Source organism: Leptidea sinapis, chromosome 18 (genome assembly GCF_905404315.1).
Source record: "Leptidea sinapis chromosome 18, ilLepSina1.1, whole genome shotgun sequence".
Taxonomy (NCBI): Eukaryota; Metazoa; Arthropoda; class Insecta; order Lepidoptera; family Pieridae; genus Leptidea; species Leptidea sinapis.
In genome coordinates this window covers 4,176,020-4,199,664 of record NC_066282.1, presented here as the reverse complement: position 1 = coordinate 4,199,664, position 23,645 = coordinate 4,176,020, and the positions used below count along the sequence as shown (strand labels likewise).

At 35.8% G+C, this 23,645-nt stretch overlaps 1 protein-coding gene across 4 annotated transcripts in view; it reads right to left on the bottom strand.

The window, feature by feature from the left end:
* The window catches only part of LOC126969372 (zinc finger protein 449-like), a 29,375-nt gene extending 6,000 nt beyond the window's left edge, over positions 1–23,375 (bottom strand). Inside the window, exons 1-11 of one of the 4 annotated variants that reach the window (XM_050814761.1) lie at positions 23,234–23,375; positions 20,991–21,114; positions 18,801–18,933; positions 16,346–16,453; positions 15,223–15,309; positions 8,470–8,561; positions 6,913–7,047; positions 5,063–5,161; positions 3,631–3,784; positions 2,487–2,709; positions 1,242–1,408 (exon numbers count right to left, since the gene is read on the bottom strand). In XM_050814761.1, the coding sequence (XP_050670718.1) occupies positions 1,242–1,408; positions 2,487–2,709; positions 3,631–3,784; positions 5,063–5,161; positions 6,913–7,047; positions 8,470–8,561; positions 15,223–15,309; positions 16,346–16,453; positions 18,801–18,933; positions 20,991–21,101 (1,309 nt within the window). In that variant the 5' untranslated portion in view covers positions 21,102–21,114; positions 23,234–23,375. Of the gene's footprint in view, positions 1–1,241; positions 1,409–2,486; positions 2,710–3,630; positions 3,785–5,062; positions 5,162–6,912; positions 7,048–8,469; positions 8,562–15,222; positions 15,310–16,345; positions 16,454–18,800; positions 18,934–20,990; positions 21,115–22,015; positions 22,514–22,940; positions 23,170–23,233 lie in introns of those variants that run through there. The other 3 variants (XM_050814760.1, XM_050814759.1, XM_050814763.1) reach the window with 3 other exon arrangements.
* Positions 23,376–23,645: the final 270 nt, after the last annotated feature.

The window sequence follows — 23,645 nt, the reverse complement described above, 5'->3', positions numbered from 1 at the left end:
ATTATTTTTATTTTCAATATTTGTTTTGTATGGACATATTATCTATGAGGGAATTTAGTGACGCACAGTTTGACAGTTCCGCTGTGAAATAATTTCATTATAACAACAGAGAGCATTTTTTTACGGAATAATTCTTGATGTTTTGAAATATTAGTGGCAAATTCCTATTTAACAGTATTTTATTTATTATGTATAGAACAACGTCTGTCGGGTCAGCTAGTGTGTATATATATATACAGGGTATGGGACATGAAGGGAAAGTACCTTAAATATCGAAGATAGGCTATTTTACTGAAAGAAGATTTTATGTTATTTTTAAAAGTTAGTAATTCTGCATTCAAAGATTTTCTAAAAATTATTTGCCTCGTCTGGGAATGGATCCGACTTAAATGTAAAAAAAAACACCCATACTCTTATGATGCCAATCGAAAGAATGGCCAAAAACTAATAACTCTTCTTAAGTAACATAGTATTTTAAAAGAAAGTAGTTAATTAAGTGGGTATTTTTTGTAAATTAATTAATTAAATGCTCAAAATGTGATCCCTCTTGTCTTACGCAAATCGCCATTCTTTTAATGAGTCCGCTGCCTGTTGATTTTCTTATCATTTTATGATGAATACTCGATATGATATGGCACAATTCTGTTTGTAACTCGCCCACGTTCTCGTATCGTTTTTTGTATAGCATATCTTTCACAATATCCCCAAAAGAAGAAATCTAATGGTGTAAGGTCCGGGGATCTGGCTGGCCATCTAATCGGTCCATTCGTACCAATCCAAGTAGGAAAACATTCATTTTACGTTGTTCCTTTATTTTAAAATACTATGTTAATTCAGAAGAGTTATTAGTTTTTGGCCATTCTTTCGATAGGCATTATAAAAGTAGGGTTTTTTTTACATTTCAGTCGGTTCGATTCCCAGACGAGGCAAGTATATTTTAGAAAATCTTTGAATGCAGAAGTACTAACTTTTAAAAATAACATAAAGTCTTCTTTCAGTAAAATAGCCTATCTTCGATATTTAAGGTACTTTCCCTTCATGTCCCATACCCTGTAATTGTATATATATATACACTAGCTGACCCGACAGACGTTGTTCTATACATAATAAATAAAATACTGTTATATAGGAATTTGCCACTAATATTTCAAAACATCAAGAATTATTTCGTAAAAAATGCTCTCTGTTGTTATAATGTATATATATATAATGCGTTTAGTCATGTGTATGGTGTACATTACCCTTCCCGCACTCGCCACACATCTCCCTCTTGACGCCCGAGTGGATCACCACGTGCAGGTTGAGGTGCTCCCGTCGCTTGAACCCTTTGCCACACACCGTGCACACGAAGGGCCGCTCCGGATTGTGGCCCAGCTTGTGCCGCTCCAGGTGCTCCTTCCGCTTTAACCTGATCATCGACAAACCACAACAGCTATATATGTGTAAAGTTATTACATGAATAAATTTATATTAAGTGCATTGTAATAATAATGAAACCCATGGCGACAAAACGAGGTGAAGGCTCCTTTGCACAGGATGCCGGCTAGATTATGGGTACCACATCGGCGCCTATTTCTGCCGTGAAGCAGTAATGTGTGAGCATTACAGTGTTTCGGTCTGACGGGTCAATTACTGGTCAAATGAGACTTAACATCTTATGTCTCAAGCTGACGAATTTATGGGGTTTTTCAATCCTCAGCGGCACTGCATTGTAATGGGCAGGGCGTAACAATTAGGTACCTTTAGCTGAACGTCCTGCTCGGCTCGTCCCTTATTTTCATTAAAAAAAAAGCTAAACTCGTATAAACGTGAATTTATAGATTTATAGATGACGGCTATAATCTTGTAAGAAACGGAGACAGCCGAAATCCAATGCGTTTTATGCAACTGTTCGCTTTCAAACTTAGCTAGATTATACCCCGTTGGCATATTGTAATTACTATTTCAAACTTATGTCAAATGACTGAACGTTTCATACTTAACTAAATTTCGATTTTGATGGCCTCCGGTCTTCGACACCGCTACTTCAGGCCGGTATTTAGGGTGCACATTATGCATTTTTTTTTTCAATTTACGGATTGGTTTTTTAAAATTTCATTCTACGGATTGGTTGTACTTGAAAGAAGGTTCCTTGTTCCGTACTGTGGAGGGACGTCACACATCCAGATGAAGATTCAAAGGAGCGCCATTTGTTTCCGAAGCGGTAGTAGTATCTAGTACGTATATTAGAAATGACAGAATTCTAATGGAATCAATTTTGACAAAATAAATGCCATTTATGCCTTTAAGGCGCTTAGGTTAAGCCTATTTGAATAAAGTATATCTGACTTACTACTCTGAGTTACTGACTTCTAGCAGATGACCGCGATATCGGTAATCATTCGAGATTTCGAGAACCATATGCCAATGGGGATAAAAATCAAACAAGGTTCAAATTTATTGTCCCATTCCACGACTTTCGTCGTATATATTTAGAGAGTGCTCACCCAGCGCCGCAGATGCCGCAGATGAAGCGCCTCTCGATCTTGTGCGAGGCCAGGTGCAGCTCCAGCTGCTCCTTGTCGGTGTATGCGCTGGTGCACTGCGGGCAGCAGTAGATGGGCACGCCGTCCGTCGACATCGAGATCACCACGCTGCCGGGCTTCGGCCGCGGAGGCGCCGCCGGCTTCTTCTTGTACGTTTTCTTCTTTTTCTTCTTCGCTGCGTCTTCTAAATACGTTACATACATTATTACATTTTACATTTCTCATCCTTAAATATTATAACATACTATCTGACCCGGCAAACGTCGAACTGCCATATAAAGGAAAAAAAAAATTTCAATAATTAATATTTACCGGGGTTTAAAAAGCAAATGACCATCTATTCTCAGACCGACCAAATAGATCGTACTACAATTATTATTGTATTCGATTATCACCTTGCAAACCTATTGCGGATCTCTGGATGGAACATCTAATATAATATACAATTCTGGTGGCTACGGCTTGACCGATTTTCATGAAACTTTGAGTGCATCAATATGATAGGTCTGAGAATCGGACAACATCTATTTTTCTTCCCCCTAAATGTTAAGGGTGGTCCACAGGAAATTTTTATTTTTTATTTTTTGACATTTTTTTTAAATTTGTTTGATTATGAGTCAGCATTAAAAAAATTCATACAACTTCAAATTTTCACCCATCTACGATCAACAGTTACTTTTGTATCGCGATTTTAATATTGGCAATACAACGTTTGGTGGGTCAGCTAGTAATAAAATAAAAATCGTGATACAAAAACAGGTGTTGATTGTAGAGAGGTGAAAATTTGAAGTGGTATGTATTCTTCTAAAATATATATATCTAGGGGTCTCTACCCTTATCATTTAGGAGTATAAAAAATAGATGATGGCCGATTCTCAGACCTACCCGACATTCACACAAAATTCTATACAAATCTGTTCAGCCGTTTCGGTGGAGTTTGGTAACAAACAGTTTGTGTCTCAAACACGAGAATTTTATTATAAATAATGTTACTCTCGTGAATTCAACCTGAGTACAACAAAACAGATCCGTCTGTGAGGCTATTTCGTATATTATATGTCAGTGCAGGTCGCTAGTTAAATATAAACCAATGATATAATCTCACCCCCTTCGAGTTCAACATCCACCTCATTCTGCGCGTCATTGTTGACAGCGAGCGGGCTGATCTCAATCTGCACCATATTGTTCGCTGACTTATTGCTGTCGGTCGGGTTGAGACGGAGAAACTGTTGCAACGAAACCGGCAGCGCTTGTGTTTGCTGAAATATTATTGTTCATGTTAGTAACACATTTATAAATCAATTAGATATTATAAGCAACTGTATCAAAAATCAGTTTTTTTTAATGTTATTTTATACTAATTATTATTATTGTTGGGGAAATAAACACTTATATATTATACTTGTATATTTTTATTGAAAAGAGCGCAAAAAAAATGCTGGGAGAGTTTCTTGCGCCGCTTCTTCTCTCTCAAAGCGCCATTTGTTTCCGAAGCGGTATCTAGTAGTTATTAGAAATGACAACAAAAATAATTCTGAAGTAATCAATTTTGAGAAAATAAATGCCTTTTATGCCTTTTTATGCCTTAAATTTGTAGATCTATTGTGCCCCCTTCATGTGCTGGAACGCACGCCCTAGCGATGTCTATGCTCATTGTGATGAGGTAGTTAGGCAACATTTAGAGAATTTTTTTCCTTACATATGCGGATTTCTAATTTGTATCTAAATCACATCCTCCAGGCTTATGACGTTTAAGAGGCGCAGTACCCTCAGTGGACAATCGGGGTAGGTCCTCTGCCTGGATATTGAGGGCGTTGAGAAAACCCGCTATCATTGCGGCGATGGCCGCACATTCCAGAAGGATGCGGATAGGATCTTCGTAGGCCTCTTGGCAAATACATAGACCAGATTCACTGAGGCCTATTTTTATACTAACTGATTAACGAAATTTACATGACCCGTGATTAAGTGTATATCGTCTCTTTTCGTTTTTTTGTTTTCTTATAGGTACATGATGTAGTCAGCACAACACATCATCATCATATTAGCCGGAAGATATCTACTGATGGATAAAGGCCTCTCCCAAAGATCTTATACTAACGGAAATTTACTAAATTCTCTTATATTGGTTGTGGTTTAGAAGACATAATAGTTAGGCATATGGTAGTCTAAGTAAATAATATGGTCTAGTTGAACAAGTTTCGTCAGGGTGTCGATTTTTTGTGACGGTGTGTGCGCGCATCGCAAAAATTCACTCTGATAATTTTTCCCTAACGCGCTAATCTTAACTTCAAAAATATAATACAAGTAACTACACATTAGTAGTAAAGTCCTCGAATGGCGACAACATACCGGAAGACGCAGTGCTGGTAGGCCCCCCACAAGATGGGCCGACGATCTGGTCAAGATCACCGGAGTAGGTTGGAGGAGGGCAGCGCAGGACCGATCGTCACGGAAATCTTTAGGGGAGACCTTTGTCCAGCAATGGACGTCATCCGACTGAAGATGATGAACTACACATAATGATGGTAACTCACCTGTGGAGGCAGTGTGTTCAGGTATTTGACGAGATGTGGCGAGATGTGCTCCAATTTCCACGGCACCCCGTCACTGTTCTCCGTACCCTGGGAGCTCTCCTGTCAATTAAGTTTAGCTTATAAAATTCATTAATAAATTAAATTTAGTTATTTTGGTCCCGTCTTTCACGGCTAAACTACCCAAATAGTTTTGATAAATTTTAATATAGTATATTATATTATTGATATTATATAATAAAAAGATGGATATTAAAAAGTTAAAGAAAAACGTAAGATATCTACATTTTATCCCAAAAAAGTGCTCGTTAGGAATTTCGATGTTACATCTATACTTTTCTTTTTTTTTTTATGGAATAGGAGGACAAACGAGCGTACGGGTCACCTGTTGTTAAGTGATCACCGCCGCCCATACTCTCTTGCAACACCAGAGGAATCACAAGAGCGTTGCCGGCCTTTAAGGAAGGTGTACGCGCTTTTTTTGAAGGTACTTATACTAAATTATGGCGGGCATAAATCCACGTGTAATATTTTGGACACATTTCAAACAGACAGACATATGTGGAGTCTCTGCAACATCTATCGCTTATATGTAAGTGTTCGAAGGAGTTATTCAGATTTAAGACAAGCAGGCGAATTGCACCACGGAATATGACGTCAAACGCTACCGCGTCCTGTTTTATTTTACTAACAGTCTAAGATGGCCGTGAGCGGTTTATGGTTTCCTGCACGATTCAGTATCTGAGCCACTTACCCGTTTGTTCCAACACCCCCTACCATCACCTACCTGAAAGTTCAGCACGTAGTTCAAGTGGCTATCAGGTGGCTACAAATACCGATACAATAATGGGAGTTGTTTTTTCTTTCTTCTCACTCTCCATTAGTCCATTCCGCGAGCATTCCGAAGCGATAGTGATACTTTAATTGACATCAAATTGTTCTGTATGTGTGCCTACGACGTACACACGTGTAAACTAACAATTGTGAAGCGACATGAACGATTAATCATTAAACAGTGTGTTACAGACCGCCTTGCGTTTTAGTTGTGTCCGTCTTAGTACCGAATAGCATTCGAATGGAATCAATTTGGAGAGATTCGCATTCGCGTTTTATGACCAACCATATAATGTATAAAACTTCGCCATTTACGAGATCGTAATTTGGGACATTTTTTATTTGTTATCTCAATGAAAAAGGTAATTAACAGTTTTAGGCTATGAATTACGCTTCGTAGAACAAAAACTGTTAAGTCTTGATGCACCTAAGTTGTTCTTAAGAGGTCCTTGCGTTAGTAATCAGTAACCCGGTATAACTTATCAAGCATAGATTAAAAGTTACCTTGCATAAATTCAAATTCAATATCATTTTATTCATCTAGGTCCATTGAATCTACCGCTACTCCGTAAAGGGTTAAGCTAATGAGAAGAAGAAGCAAGAAACTCATTGCCACTCTTTAAATCAAGATTTACATTGCCATTGTTTTACAAATCATTTCAATTACAATAATTATAATATGTAAAGTGATGCAACAAACATACTCAAACGTCAAATAGTCAATGCCTTACACGAGTAAGTCAAAGAAGTAAATGTAAATTAATAAAAGATAAAAGTTATTGAGTACAGTAAATAAATAAAGGTATTCTGTGAGCATTTTATAAGGGACTATATTTATAAATATTTTAAGGCTGAAAATCGGAGGCTCGCGTCTGGCAACAGGATAATCCTGCCACCACAAGCAGCGCCCGTTCACGAGCCAGCCATTGCCTCCCTCAACCACATTTTAGGGAAGGGGACGACCCGTCCCATGTCCCCGCCACAAGCAGTGGTATTATAGGTGATGAGTATTGACTTACATCATCATCATTGCACTCCTCCTTGATGACGATGTCCATTTCATTCTTGTTGTTGATACTTGTGTTGTTGTTGATCAACGACTTGCCCTCCTCCGTGTTGCTTATTATAATCTGGTTGTTCGGAGTTATGAACACCTGTGCCACATTACGAATAATTATTCATTTGCTTATTAATAATAATAACCTACCACAGCTACACAGCGTTAGACATTTTCATCGTAGCTTGTAAAATTACTGGGTCAAAGACTCTTCTTATTAATAACTAGCTGACCCGGCAAACGTTGTTTTGCCATATAAAGTATAATTCACGCGATAGTTTTATAAGTAATAAAATATTATCTATATTATAGCCTGTACATCATTTTGTTCTATTGTCAATAGTTTTTGCAGCGCACGCAAAAATAGGTTTTCGATTTTACACCTTGTGTTACAAAATAGCAATTTTATTACGGATCCCTAATTTTGAAAAAAAAAAACATAGCCTATAGCCTTCCTCGATAAATGGACTACCCAACACTGAAAGAATCATTCAAATCGGACCAGTAGTACCAGAGATTAGCGCGTTCAAACAAACAAACAAACAAACAAACACTGCAGCTTTATAATATTAGTATAGATTAATAATTCTTCTTAATAATAACCTATTGCATAATGAGCATAAAATATAAAGTACACCCACACTAGTTTCATCACTGAATAACGGTGGAAGGCTTCTTTGCACAGGATGCCTTGTAGTGCCGCTCAGAATTTTTGGGTTTGCTCAAGAATCCTGAGCGGCACTGCATTGTAATGGGCAGGGCGTTTCAATTACCATCAGCTGAACGTCGTGCTCGTGTCGTCCCTTACTGTCATAAAAAAAATCTATACATTGCCGCATTTACTAAAGTTGTTTTAAATATTCTTGGTCAATAGGCAGCAATGTATAACATCTATTCAGTTCCGGTTTGATTCAGACAATGACAGTTGACACACGACAAAGGACAAAAGTGTGCTTACATTGTCTGTAAGCACACTTTTATCGTTCCACTATCATTATGCGAATGATATGTCCATGTATAAACTAATATTATAAAGAGGAAACATATTTTGTGTTTTTGTATGTTTGTAATGTTTTCACACAAAAACTACTGGACCGATTTCAAAAATTATTTCAACATTAGAAAGCTGTATCTTCACTGAGTGACACAGCCTATATTACATTTTCAAAAAAAAATAGGGATCCCTAATTAAAATGCAATAATATAACCTAAGGTGTGAAAAAGTTTAGTTTAGTTAAACTATAGACGATAGAACAAAAAAATGTAAGCCTTATCCTATTAAATGATATTTTAATGAAAGACCGTTTTAATACCCGTAAAATACTTTTGAAATTATTAAAATCGGACATTCCATTGAAAAGATATCACGGATTTAAAATCGAGAATCTAAAATGCAATAATAAAATATTAATTGACTGACATAAAACTTTTATGGGTATCTACGCGACGTAGAACTACGTGAAACCGCGGTAATTTGGTAGTTATTAATAAATGAAGAAATCAAACCCAAAATACGTACCTGGTGTTGCAGGTTTTGTTGAATCTGCTCCTTATTGTCTTGCTGCATCAGCTGAAGAGTGTCAGACGGCATGGCTGTCACCACTTGAAGACCTGGACCGTGGAATTACAATTATCTATCAGCTTTTGTTCATGTAGATTTCAAATTACTTGTCAGAACGCGTCCGTGAAAACCGCATTGAAATTCAAATATTTTTATTCAAAATAGGATGTGACATCACTTATTGAAAGTCCAAAACTAGCACCCACTCCAAAACGAATGCCTCAGACCTGAGAAGAATGGGCGCAACAAACTCAGCGGGCTTTTTTTTTTCATCGAAAAAATTGTACATTTAAACTTATTATTTAATAGCCTGAGGGCGGTCACTCCATTCCCAATCTGTAGTATCATTAAGAAAGTCATTTATGTTATAGTAACCTTTACCACACAAACGTTTTTTTACAATTCTTTTGAATAACGTAATACATTTGTTTTGAACATTTTCTGGGATATTGTAAAAGCATATCAAATTCCGTTACTGAGATAAGCGTGCACAAAATTGTTTTTAATCACCTTGTCTTATCCTGTACAATTTAATTAATAAGGTATTATTTTGTGTAGCATTAACAAATTAGTTTAGTCCTACGTTGCGTTTATTATGTCTTTTATTTTCATTTATAATTTTTAGTCATATGTGAATTTGACCTTGGCAAACCCTAACTGTCCTAACTTGTCTTGCACTTAGTAGGTTCTGATTTTACACATCATCCGTAAAACCGTTAAGTACTTACATACATACATATAATCACGCCTCTTTCCCGTCTACCACCACGGCCACTTCTTTTCACTTGCTACGATCCTTACATACTTGTTTCGCTTCGTCCACTTTCATTATTCCTTTCAAACATGCTTTTCGGTTTAGGGTACTCTTGACCTGGCCTTTTTTCAAGACGTCCCTGATTTGATCTTGAAACGTCCGCCTAGGTCCGCCTTTCAACAATTTCATTCACACTGGCCTTATACACTTTCTTCGTCAATCGTTCTTCATTCATTCTCTCGGCATGGCCAAACCATCTCAGCACACCTTTCTTAATTTTTACACAACATCTTTCAGACCACAACGTTTCCTTATCTCACTATTTCTTATCCTGTCACTCAGTTTAACTCCTATCCTATATAAGTTCTATTATGTACGCTTTTACTTATTATCACATAGGCATTCCAGGAAATTAACTTCTAGCCAACGAAGATCAGTTGTTATTAATAAGAAAACAAAAACTTATATAAAATATATTAAATGATGAGGCCCTTATCGTTTATATGTTACAGGATAATTTTCAATCTGGAATATTCAATCTAACTACAATGAATTTTAAGTCATGGATGAAAAATATGATATGAAATGAAAATTAATTTATTTTGGAAGTAAATTTGAACCTATGGATTACTGTCGATCAGTAACAATTACAGCAATATTATTGATATTTTCAATCGCTCAGAGGACAACGGAGCTCTCTCCGATCCTCTCGATCTGGCAGAGAAACTCCGTGCATTGAGGGCAATCGAATCAGAAATGAGGTGATCCGTAGGAGAACCAAAGCTTCCACCGTATCCGTAGGAAAACCCAAATGATTGCGAAACTGAAGGGGCAGTGGGCCGAGCACATAGTTCGACGGACAAAGTCCTAGAATGAACAAGATGAAGCGATGGACTGGTTAAAATCGCCGGACTACGTTGAGGGTAACGCAGGACCGATCATCGTAGAGGTCTTTGGGGGAATCCTTGTTCCAGCAGTGGATATCTTCGGGCTGATATGTTGACGATTAATATTTTTAGATCCAAATCTTTTGACTTTTCTTTAGTGTTAATGTTTCGACACGTGTATCGCCTCTACACGAGTCATCCTCAGGACATGTTGACTCGCCTAAATCTGGCACGAGACTGATTCTGAGAGTTAATTAACACTAAAGAAAACTCAAAACATTTGGACAGTTATGGATTACCGCAAAGTAACGCCTACTTCAATAAATATTTTTAGAGCAAAGAGAAACGACACGACCAATATGTTCGCCTAATTGATACTCTCTTCTGCCCATTACATTTCAGTGCCATCAGGATTCTTGAAATCCCAAAAGTTGTTAAGTTTAATTAGCCCAGTCATTTCACTAGCTATGGCGCCCTTCAATGCTTGTAAATAACTGCTTGCCTAGCCGGATTATGTGCAAAAAAGGCTCTCACAAGTAAAAATCATGGACTCGTTGCAATCTGTAACCCCCTTATTCACAATAGTCTGCTAACTTAAAGCATTGCTAATTCGCACTCTGTCTTCTTCTATTGACCTAAGTCAGAATGAGAAAAAACACTCCTAAGCGGCTGTTTAAAGTTAGCGGACCATTATGAATAAGGGGGTTACTGACTAGACATATGCGGGAAAAATTGTATTGCGAGTTGCGACATATATTCCTTAGACGCAGCAATATTACAAATCTGTTTTTAAATTTAGTGAATAGACACGAGATTAGCGACAATTTGACGTAGTTCCTGAAAAAAGTTCCAAGCCACAAACATCACATTTCAACAAATTCGCGTTTATCTTCTATATATATAAAAATGAATTGCTGTTCGTTAGTCTCGCTAAAACTCGAGAACGGCTGGACCGATTTGGCAAATTTAGGTCTTGAATTATTTGTGGAAGCCCAGAGAAGGTTTAAAAGGTGAACAAATAGGAAAATGCTGCTAAGTTAAATAAAAACAACAAACTTGTGTTTCCTTTGATGTGTCCATACATAATTTCTATGAGAGAATTTATTGACGCACGGTTTGACAGTTCTGCTGTGAAACAATTTCATTACGACAGCAGGGTGCATATTTTACGAAGTAATTGTTGATGTTATGATATATTATTGACAAATTCATATAAAAACATTATTTTATTTATTATATACATGTCTGTCGGGTCAGCTAGTAGTTTAATAAATATTAGTGTGTTCCATACACGTACTAAATGTTGATATCATTTAAAGAGTGCAGTAGGGCTTCCATTTTTTGTCAGTCAGTTGTTAATATGAATCACGTGACCAGTTTTGTGTGATCTTCACTCAATTTCGACATGATTGTGGTTTGCACGTTTTTCTGGTATCACGTCCAATTGACAATCATACAAAGGTAATAAGATTGTCTATAATATCGATATTTTATCTAATATTGTATGAATATTTGATGTCAATTTTGTCCTGTCCTGTATGATCAAAATTATATTTAACTTATCCCGGGCATTGTAATATTTCTTTACACGTGAGGAAAAGAGCGAGACATTCGCCAGATAGTAAGGCTAATATTTCACCAGGACACAGTCGCGGTGGCGCAACCAGTCGCCGTATAGCTCCATAGGGAGGTACTCACCTGGTGTCTGCTTGGATGCGCAACCAATTTGGTGGCGCGACCAGCTCGGACGCGTCATGACTCTGGTGTCTAGTATCTCTAGCTTTTTTTTATGATAATAAGGGACGAGACGAGCAGGACGTCCAGATGATGGTAATTGATACGCCCTGCCTATTACAATGCAGTGCTCAGGATTCTTGAAAAACCCCAAAAATTCTGAGCGGCACTACAACTCGTCACCTTCCCGTCACGTCGTCACGTCGTGGGAGGCTCCTTTGCACGGGATGCCGGCTAGATTATGGGTACCACAACGGCACCTATTTCTGCCGTGAAGCAGTAATGTGTAAACATTACTGTGTTTCGGTCTGAAGGGCGCCGTAGCTAGTGAAATTACTGGGCAAACGAGACTTCACATCTTATGTCTCAAGGTGACGAGCGCAATTGTAGTGCCGCTCAAAATTTTTGGGCTTTTCAAGAATCCTGAGCGGCACTGCATTGTAATGGGCAGGTCGTATCAATTACCATCATCTGAAAGTCCTGCTCGTCTCGTCCCATATTTTTATAAAAAAAAAGCTAATTTCAAGCGTGGGTGACTGTTTACGACTTGACAATCAAAATCGGTTACAGCAACAATTGATTCGCTTTCCCTTTCCATCTTGCTGTATCTCCGTTAGAGATGTACTTCTCTCTCGCACGCTTTGTTAGTCTATACGCTAGTATATTGTAAGTATATGGTGTCGATACAACGAGAAATATAATGCAGTGGAAAAATATACATATACATATACATATACATATACATATACTCATGGACAAATTTGGCAAAATGCTAGAAAAAGGTTTGATTTTTCTTGTTGTAATTATTGTGATTGTTATGTTGTAATAATTATTGTAGTATCGTCAGGCCGGTCAGTTTACGAGACTAGCGGCCGTTTTCAATATCCTATCCATCCTTAGTTTAACTTACTAGAGGTAGACAAATCTATCCTTTTACGCTTACTCACATTTCAATAACCTATTGACAGATAGCATTGGACCATAACTATATTGGACACAACTATGGAAAGATAAGATCTTGTCATTAAACGGTGACAGCAATGTATCCGTGTGTGACAAGCTACGTCTTACACTCGCGATTTGTCACTTTATGTTAGTGTGCGTCGATTGCTCAAAATAGAGGTTAGTTCTAAACGTTTTTTTTTCGACGTATACAGCTAGATTATACTATGACAATCTTTCTACACGTATAAATTATCTAAGACTGTGACCAGAGATGACTGTCTTATCATTAACAGCGTGCATAGAAACAGAACCCTAACTTCTTCTGATGGTCAGAACGAATAAACATTTTACTGTTGCTTTTCAATACATTTTTGATAATGTTCTATATGTTCATAAGCACATTGAGGAATTTTCTAGAAACTGTGACATTCATAATGTTAACACGAGGAACAAACATAAACTTGTTATGCCTACTACTCGGTTGGGTCGAGTTAGTAAGTCTTTTGTTGGGCGATGTACATGCTTCTACAATATGATCCCAGAAAATGTACAAAACAAATGTGTTACGAAATTTAAAATAATTGTTAAAAAACGTTTGTGTGGGAAAGGTTATTATAGCATAAACGATTTTCTTAATCACACCACGGACTGGGAATAAAGCGAACACCCTCAGGCTCTTTAATTATAAATGTTTATTGTACGATATCACATTGTAATCCATATTTTATATTTAAAAAAAACCGCTGAGTTTCTTGCGCCCATTCTTCTCAGGTCTGAGGCAGTCTCTTTGGAATGGGTGGTAGTTTTTGACATTCAATAAGTGATTTTAAATCCTATTTTGAATAAAAATATTTGAATTTGAAGGTTCCAGAAGTTTGAGGCATTACAGTAAGCACTAAAACTGTGAACTCACACTTGCCTACAAGAAGCCCCCTTACCACAAGCATTAAGTACCTAGCACATGTTGAATGCAATCATGAAAATTGAGCCGGCAAAGCTTGGAGTAAAGTTTTATTCGAAGATGAGCCCAGATTATCCCTAAAGTCAGATAATAGAAGGATTAAAGTGTAGAGACACCTGGGAGAGAGGTACACATAGTGCAACTTCATTGGAAAAGCGGTGTATGGTGGAGAGACAGATACATGGGACGGGTCGTCCCCTTCCCTAAAATATGGTTAAGGGAGGTGATGGCTAGCTCATGCGTCATGCTCGTGAACGGGCGCTGCTTGTGCTGGCAGAATGATCCTGTTGCCGGAGACTCGGTTTCAGATTCTTAAAAGTTATTGTAGGTATATATGTGTGGATATATACATATTTATTTATTTATAATCGCTTATAAAATGCTCACAGAGTACCTTTATTTATTTATGGTGTATGTGGATGATGCAGCTACTGTACTAAATAACAATTGTATTAATTTACATTTACTTTTTTTACTAACTCGTGTAAGACATTGACTATTTGACGTTTGAGTGTGTCTGTTGCATCATTTTACATGTTATATTGTAATTTGAAATGATTTGTAAATCGTAAATCTTGATATAAAAGAGTGCCATTGGCACTCTATAGTTTCTTGGTACTTCTTCTCATTAGCTCAACCCTTTACGAAGTAGCGGTAGATTCAATAAGAATATTTTTTTTTTTGACATTCATAAGTGATTTGATAAGATATAGGGGGATGTACGGATCTGTGTGTTATTGAGAGTTACACATTTAATGGTGGTGTAATATGTACCTTAATTTTAGAAGAAATTGTAGTATATACCATTAGCCCATTCACTTGTAGATGGTTTTGTTTTTATGCACACCTTTCCTAGATATTATGAAAAGAAAATGAATAAAATACTGCAAAGTGCTAGTTTCCTATTATTCTTGTTGATTTTGGCTGATTTTCTTAGTTGATCAATAATTTTTACACCTTTGTAATTATTACGTGGATCGAATGAGTGAAGAAAGAATAACGCATCAAATATATAAGGCAAGTGTGTGTGGACAAGTTGGTCGCGGGAGACCTCGTAGAACATTCGTCGACCAAATTGGGGCCGTTTTGATAAAAGGAGAGGTCCGAAGCACCCGCAACCGGCGAGCATGTATGAAAAGAGTAATGAATGTAGAGGAAGCGCGTGAGGTTTGTAAGGATAGAAGCAAATGGCATTTTATTGTCTCTGCCTACCCCGACGGGAACAAGACGTGAGTGTGTATGTATGTATGTTGTAATTATTAACACAAAATCAATAAAATTGATTGTCACAATTATCTGTATTATTTTGTTTTATACACACTTTCATTTGCGTTCCATTAAATTTGTCCATGAGTGTAAAACTCCAGATTCGATAATTATCCTTTAACATTATATTAATTTTAATAGAACATATAATACTTGATAGTAACCTTCAGGTAATGTGTTTCCCAAAAGCTGGATGCCATTGGAGGCTTCGTTAGATTCTGGTGAGTATGCAACTGTTAACACAGCGCCACCTGTTGTCAAAAGCATTTCTACATTTGATTGAACTCAATTCGACTGGCAACTTATTAATAAAGAAAAAACTTAAAGACCAATGTCATAACTTAACAAAATAATAATAAATTTAAAAATAATTTCGTAATATAAACTTATTAGGGGATGTAATATCGGATCGGATGATTTTTGATATTCAGAGTATCGAAATTTAAAATAAATAGAAATATAAGTAATTTTATTTTTAATTCAGATTTTGTGATGTTCATTATGTCATTACTTGTAACAATATACAGAGCGGCGCTACAGTGACGACATTAAATGAACTACTAAACTGTAACTTTATAAAAAAAAACTAGCTGACCCAGCAAACTTTGTATTGCCATATAAAGTAATAAAAAAATTTTTGGGGTGTAAAAAGTAGATGCAACTGATTCTCAGACCTACCAAATTTATCGTACTAAAATTATTGTATGTATTGATCCATTGCCATCTTGCAACCCTATAACGGATTTGTGGATGGAACAGAATAATATAAAAATCACCATACAAAAATAGGGGTTGATCGCAGAGTGTTGAAAATTTAGGGTGAAAAATAGATAGTAGCAGATTCTCAGACCTGCTGAATATGCATATAAAATTTGGTAAAAATCAGTAAAGCCGTTTCGGAGGAGTAAGGTAACTAACATTGTGACACGAGAATTTTATATATAAGATTTATAAATTAAATTATTAAAATTTTCACGTACAACAATGAAACATACAAATTATATATTTTAAGAAACAAAATTTTAATCACCTTACGTAGGCGCTACTCACCTGCTAGGTCTGACTACGCCGCGGCGTGGGACAAGTAGGTGCCCACGTTAGCGCGGCTACTAGATTACTTACAGGTCATTAAAAAATGATATTATGTAAAATTGATTCATTTAAGTGAATTATTTAAGCTTCTATTAATTTATTTTTTTTAATTACGGTTAAGTAGGTCTAATTATGCGTTAATGTAATATCATCATTGTAGCTTTACACTGTATAAAGATAAAATACAAAGTATACCTTGTTGAAAGCCTTGTATGGGTATCTGCATTTGATATTTATGCTGCTGTTGCTGCAACGCAAGGTTGGGGCTTAGCACTTGTATCTGTACTGTTGGCTGCGGGTCACCTTTAAAAAAACAACACATTTTTCAATAATAATTGATTGCACCATGTTTATTTGGGAGAAAATATTGGATGTCATTAGTATTTATATTCCATATTAAGAAAACACACCACACTCTTATACGATACATATAAAAGTAAAAGAAGAAAATCGCAAAGAGTTTGTCCAGTTCCAAATTTTAGATCTCTAGCCAGTCGACATCATCAAGTAATCGCATGTCATCTCTATAATAAAATAAATGAACAATGTAACATATATCCTCTTGCAAAATTTTAATGTAAATCCGTTGTTAATAAATGGCTCCTATCAAAAACATACACAGAAACTGAAGATCTCCTCAAGAGTACATACTGCTTACAACATAGGAATATTCAACATATTTGTATTATGAATTATTGTAAAATGTTGTTTAGATGAGATGTATGCGCGCTTCTTCATTTTAATGTTATTATTATCTTAAACCAATATAAATTGATTTACGCAAACACTGATACCCATAACAGAAGTTAGATCTTATCATGGGTATTAGAGTTTCAATTCAACACTGTATTTTATTTAAGATAAGTTAATTTTTAAGACGTAGTACATATATATTTATGTGTTGTGAACCTCTGTTTTTGTGAAATAAAGTTTATTATTATTAATATATAAGAGGGGGCAAACGGACAAGAGGCGGGATGGGGAGTAGTGAGGCAACCGCCCATCTGCAACAACAGGTGTCAAGAGATGCGTTGTCGGCCTTTGCGGAGGGAGTATGCTCTTTTCTTAAAGGTCCCTAAGTCGTATCGGTTGTGGAAAACAGCCGGTAATTCATTCCACAGAGTGGCAGTGCGAGGCAAGAAATTTCTTGCAGAGCGTGCGGCTGTGGAATGCCAGACGTCAACGTGGTGGAATTCGGTCACTGGAATCAACACCAACAGCTCCTCTACTACCCGTGATAAATGCGGTAGAAGATGCAGAGAGAACCCCCATCTCTAATCAACGGAAAAGAATTAAGCCGACCGGAGATAACTTGATCGTCAATGATACGAGCCGCTCTTCGTTGTATGCGGTCAAATTGAAGAAGCTGGTACTGGGGAGCACCCGTCCTGAGGTGAGGCCGAATTTCCGCCTTATATAGCTGCAGGCGGTGGCTTATAGTGAAGTGCTGTCTCGCCTTACTGAGTACACCAAGCTTTTTAGAGGCTAGTTTGGCCTTCTCATCCAAGTATGCTGGTACAGGCTTAAATAGAGCCAGATATTACATCAGGCTACCGCATTCTAGCATTTTAGAAGTAGTAGGTCCGGTCACATATGGAATATTGCTCTTGTCTCTGGTCTCAATATCAACTCAAAACATTTGACCAGTAATTGTTCGTTTTCTACCTATCACAAGATGTGTTCCTAGGAGCTGTTTGATCTAATTCCTGCCACTGATATCCACCACTATTAATAATATATTATCCTAGTCATCAGAACATGTGGCATAGTGAGGTTTTTAAGGAACATTCTCGTACATGCAACTAAACTGTCTATTGGGAAAATAAACTTCATCGGGACAGTGATTCTCTGGTGTTTCAAGAGAGCAAGTGTGGGAGTGAACACTTACGAACAGGTAGCATATTTGTTTGTCCTGACAAATTAAAAAATCAATATCCTTGTCTACAATGACAATTGTAATTTAACATCTTGTAATAACTGTATTAATTGAAAGTAATTGTTGTTTTCTTTTTAAATATTATGTAATTTAATTCTAAGCGTATTCACACACAGATAAGCTTCCTAAAGTTTAAGTGTGTGTTATTATATTGTAAGCTATAACTATATTGTATTTTAAATAAATATTCTAAAAAAAAAATACTCTATGTACATTATATCACCATCATCATCATTAAAAATAATAGACCTTGTATGAAATAGTTGCTGTATGTGTTAGAAGCCAGAAGAGTATGACAGGATTATGACAAATAGCAGTCTGCATAGATTGACAAAAATAAACTCCACAAATAAAATTTTAAACAAAATTTTATGAACGATGCGGGGCTCGAACCTACGTCCTCTGGTGTTCAGTGCCAGTGCTCAGTGTAAAGTAGATCCTATAGATGAAGCCACAACCTGCGAGTTGAACAAATCATACAAGATTTCATGACGATACGTCACTCAAACGGTTGGCTCAGTTGGGAGAGCACTGGCACGGAACGCCAGAGGTCGTAGGTTCGAGCCCCGCATCGTTCATAAAATTTTGGTTTTCCAAATTTTATTTGTGTATTTATCCTAGAATTATTAATTTTTTTATAATTATTAATTATTTATCCTAGAAGTAACTAAAATAACTACGAAATAACAAAATAAACGCCGCATAATATATTACCTGGTTTCGTTCCAGGCAACTGGATAGGCACTGTGATGAACTGTGGTGTTGCTTGTAGGGTGGTAGTACCATCCAAGGTACGTATGTACTGCACCCCATCCCCCATATTCACACCACCCACCATGCCTACCACCTGAAATGCCAATCAACCAGGTTACACTTACAGAAACTGAGTATTATTTATTTATTTATTGGTCTACCAGCGATTTTACATAAAAATATTTCTTAAACAATTTAAACTACATGTATGCAAATTCATTTAAAGGTAAACACTACATGCTAATTTCGCTTATCGATACTTTAAAAATTTTGAAAGCCTGCAATAAACAATTGAGAATTGTTTTAAGGATAGTTAGGGAAACAAATATTAACCCCCTTATTCATAATAGTCTACTAACTTAAAGCATTGCTAATTCTCACTCTGTCTTCTTCTATTGACCTAAGTCAGAATGAGAAAAAACACTCCTTAGCGGTTGTTTTAAGTTAGCGGACCATTATGAATAAGGGGGTGAGTGTTTTAATTACCTACAACTAAGTATAACAAAAATCTAAATCTAAGCTAAGTAAATATATAATTATATAAAATAAACTAAGTTAAGTAAGTAAATTATCTCAGTGGTATAATTAAAAATAGGACTTGATAAGTGCTTGAAAATTTTTAGTAATCATATTAAAACAAATAATGAAAAATTTTCTGTGCAACATCCTTTAGAGCATATTCAAATACAAATAATTTTATTCAAAATAGGATTTACAATCACTTATTGAACGTCAAAAACTACCACCATACTACCATAGTTTCTCAACCTTATTTTGCTCACAGCCCACTTTGAGAATATGTTTTTTTCTAGAGTATTTTCGTGTATCTTTTTGCCTTTAAAGACTATATTTTTTAATCTAACCACACCCCTGCGCCATCTCAATGCTCCCTAATTTTCTCTGGGTCTTCTACTGCCCCCCCGAAAGTCTCAAACGCCCACAAGGGGGCGTTATCGCCCATGTTGAGAACCTATGCTCTAGAGCAATGACCTTCTAACCCAAAGGGAGGTAGATATCTCAGTGGTGAGAGCATATCAAATATGAACCCTGCATACAAATGATAAGGAATGTAAAATATTATATTATTCAAATTATTATTCAGTTTTTGTATTCAAATACATATGGTTATATTTATTTGACACTTTTGTTGAAACACTTGCAATTCCTCTGGTATTACAGAAGAGTAAAGGCCACCATCATCATATACCATCAATTATTTCATATTTATATAAATTTTAGTATTTAACATAAGGCACAGTCATACCTCAATATCAACAAAAATTGGTTTCTTAGGGAGTCAATTACAACATAACGCAATGAAAATATTCCGACGCAAAAAATACAGTGTACAATGAAGGATTTAATGATAATTTTTAACCGAATAGAATATTTATATATAATTTGAAATATCCAATAAAAAATTTGGAAGTTGCTTCCCAAAAATAAACTTTGGAGTCAAAAATCTCCGAATTTTAAGAGATATCAATATTCTACTTTTAAAGAATTGAATAGAATTAGTACTTTTCTAAAACTTAAACCGAACAATTTTTCAATTTATTCTGTAAATTTTGAATAAACAAAAGAAAACCAGTAAAATAAATGCCCATTTGCAGCTTAGCCACATGATCAACACAAATATTGTGGGGTTGGTTGTAGCGTTTATAATCCTAGTCAGTCCGCACCTTTAGTTAAAGAGCAGTAATAACAAAGTGAAACTTGTGATCTACAAGTGAAAGTGTCTCACATGCACTGCATACATATGTAGTCATTCATACATGTGTAGTTATTCATACATATTAGCAAGTTTGTATGAAATTCATTGGATTTTGCTTAAGTTACTTTTTTTTATGGAACCTAAATAAGTGTCAGCTAATATTAGTTGATCACCACCACCCACATTCTCCTGCACCACATGAATCATTTGTGAACGTTTACTATATGAGTTCATTTATTTTGTTTGTTTTAATCACTTACAAATCAGAAGATGAACTACCTGACAGTAAAATCTGAGTTGTAACATGTGTGCCTTTTATTACTCTAGAACCAACACCAAAACAATCCAAGTGTGTCATCATATTAACATTACTATCCCAGATGAACACGGCAAATACAGTTTTCTTTGTCTGACCAAATAGAATTTAATCAAATTACCTGTGGTAATTGTGTGCAATTACTAGTGTTCTGTTGCATTTTCGGCATCTGTCCACTGGTGGTAACATAATGTGTTCCACTACCACCCACTGTGGAAAATGCAAAATTCATCTCTCCCTCTTCACTGTGGATAAAAAAAAACATCTTAGTTTTACAATAGTTTTATTTACAAATTAGTTTTTTTTCATTAAACAAACAGATAAGCTTGAATTTGATTAATAATAGTTTTATGTGATGACCCAGATAGCTGTGTGGTAGTGACTCTGCTCATTGAGCTAGATGTCCCGGGTTTGAATACAGTTGGTGAATACATTTATATTATGAATTTTGTTTGTTTGTTACTGAGTCACGGATGTTTATATACCTATACATATTAACATAAATTATGTTTGTTTATATATATACTTTATTAAATGTATCATTGTCTGGCAACCATATTGCAGGCTATGCCTTGGGGCTAGATAATTTGTGTAAATATAAGTGTGTCAATATTAAAAAAAAGTATAAAAAGAGCAGTATAAATGATTTATTGGTAAGTGACAAAAAACATTCGTTATAAATAGTTGCACTTCCATTTTAGATTTGTCCTCAACTATAGGACATCGTAATGTAATATCTGTATGCAATTCCAATAGGGCACTAACAACCAGTTCATATTATTACAGCCACCATACTAAAACATAATTGTATTGTTTTATTCCAGATAACAACTGGTAGATAGATAATCAATAAAAAAAGACAGTTCTAAAAGTTTTATAGAATAAATTTGAAATATGAACTTTTAACTGTACCACAAAACCACTTACAAAACTAAAGATTTTAACGAATTAATATATATTAAGTTATATTATGAATATTTCATTTAATTAGTTTATTAGCTAATATAATATAGAATTAACAAATATGTTGAGTCCTGTTAAATTTTATTGTGTTTACTATAAGTACAACTTTGTTCAATCATTGTTAATATTTGAATAATTCTCTAAGTCTGGAGGATTGAAGAATACAAGAGACTGTTGTCATACCAAGGATCATCTTGTGTAGGCATTTTCGGCATAGCACAGTTACAGCAACAGTGAGAGAAGAAAAATATGAATCACTGTTCCACTTTAATTATCAACAGCACTGTGTTCCCCCACAAGAATATCCCACCACTGGCCAGGGATTACATTGGGATCACAATGGTAGGGCACACACCACTACTGACCACCTAACTAAGCACACTGCAGAACTGACAGCCTGACTGTAAATGGTAAAGATGCTTGCGAGAATATGAAAGTAGGTTAAAGAAAGTTTTTTGTGCAGGCTCAGCAGTTAACCGGTTGGTTATAGACACACAATGTGAATGTGTACATGTTGCAGCTAACATGTTCACTTTCTCTTTGATGTACTTTCACAAGACTTAGTTGTGGTTCAATAACTTAAGGAAATAATAATATATTTATATAAAGTTTATGCTCATAGATATATTTCAGGTAAAATACATTTTTATGTCTAATTGTCTAACTAGCACAAACATTATCAAACGGTAATTAGTTTTTTGCATTCAAGGTTTTAGATTGCTTTTAATATGAATAATAATATGTATGTATTTAGGTAAAGTGAAAGGACAGTAAATATAAACAGGCTGTGTAGTATTTTATAAACAAAATTATAACTAAATATTGACCTAATAATATAAAAAACTAAATGAAATGTTTAAAAATAGCCCAAAGATCAAGGTTACAATTAAAATAGATTTGTGACTTATCTTTTAGAAAATTTAACAGCAAATTTGATAGGAAGGTCATAATATATAAAAATAGAAACAAAGGATTGATTGCATGAAACGTTTTTCTTCGTGTTATTTCTCAGAGGGTTATGCAATTTTTAAGTGCATAAGATGATTCGTAATACTCATAGCCCATATGATGGTGGGCGGATCATATGGAGAAGGTTAGTAACCCCTACCAGTTCCTCTGGCCCGATAACATGTCCATCACGATTCACGAATAGCGCTACGCATCCCCACCAAGACGTAAGATCCCCTCCATTTGTCCCGATGAACCAAATCACTCCCGACTCCTTCCACCACCGCCAGGAAAATTGTGAGAGGAGGGGTAGAACGTATCTCGCGCGGCACTCTCGCGAGAACATTCAGGGACAGCCACGCGCCCAGACTCGACTAACGGTACATTAAAGTACCGCTTTTAAAATAAGGTCACGGATACGTACCAAATACGGAACTAAAACAATGAACGTACCTTAAAATCCTCGCCTTTCAATATGTTAAATTAATATATCTTCTCAATTAAAACACATTATTTAATTTATGATACAGAAAACTTAAATACCAAGTAAATATTACTCCCCGCTCACACACAACAAATGTATCGTCGCCATTACTGTTTTAAGTTTTGAAACATATCACTAGATGGCGGTATTAAGTAAAGGTTAAATGTGATTCAAGAAATTAGTAATTATCTGTGGTTCATACTATAATCAAAAGATAATCAGTTATTAAGTTTTTTTACTACACTACCAGCGAATCATACCAGTTTTCTCGTATTCCTATATTTAATCATAGAAAACACTTGCATGGACGTTTAATTTAATGGAACTTTTGGTAAATCAGAATAGGTGGCACCGGAGGATCCACGAGGAGGGTTGTTAGTT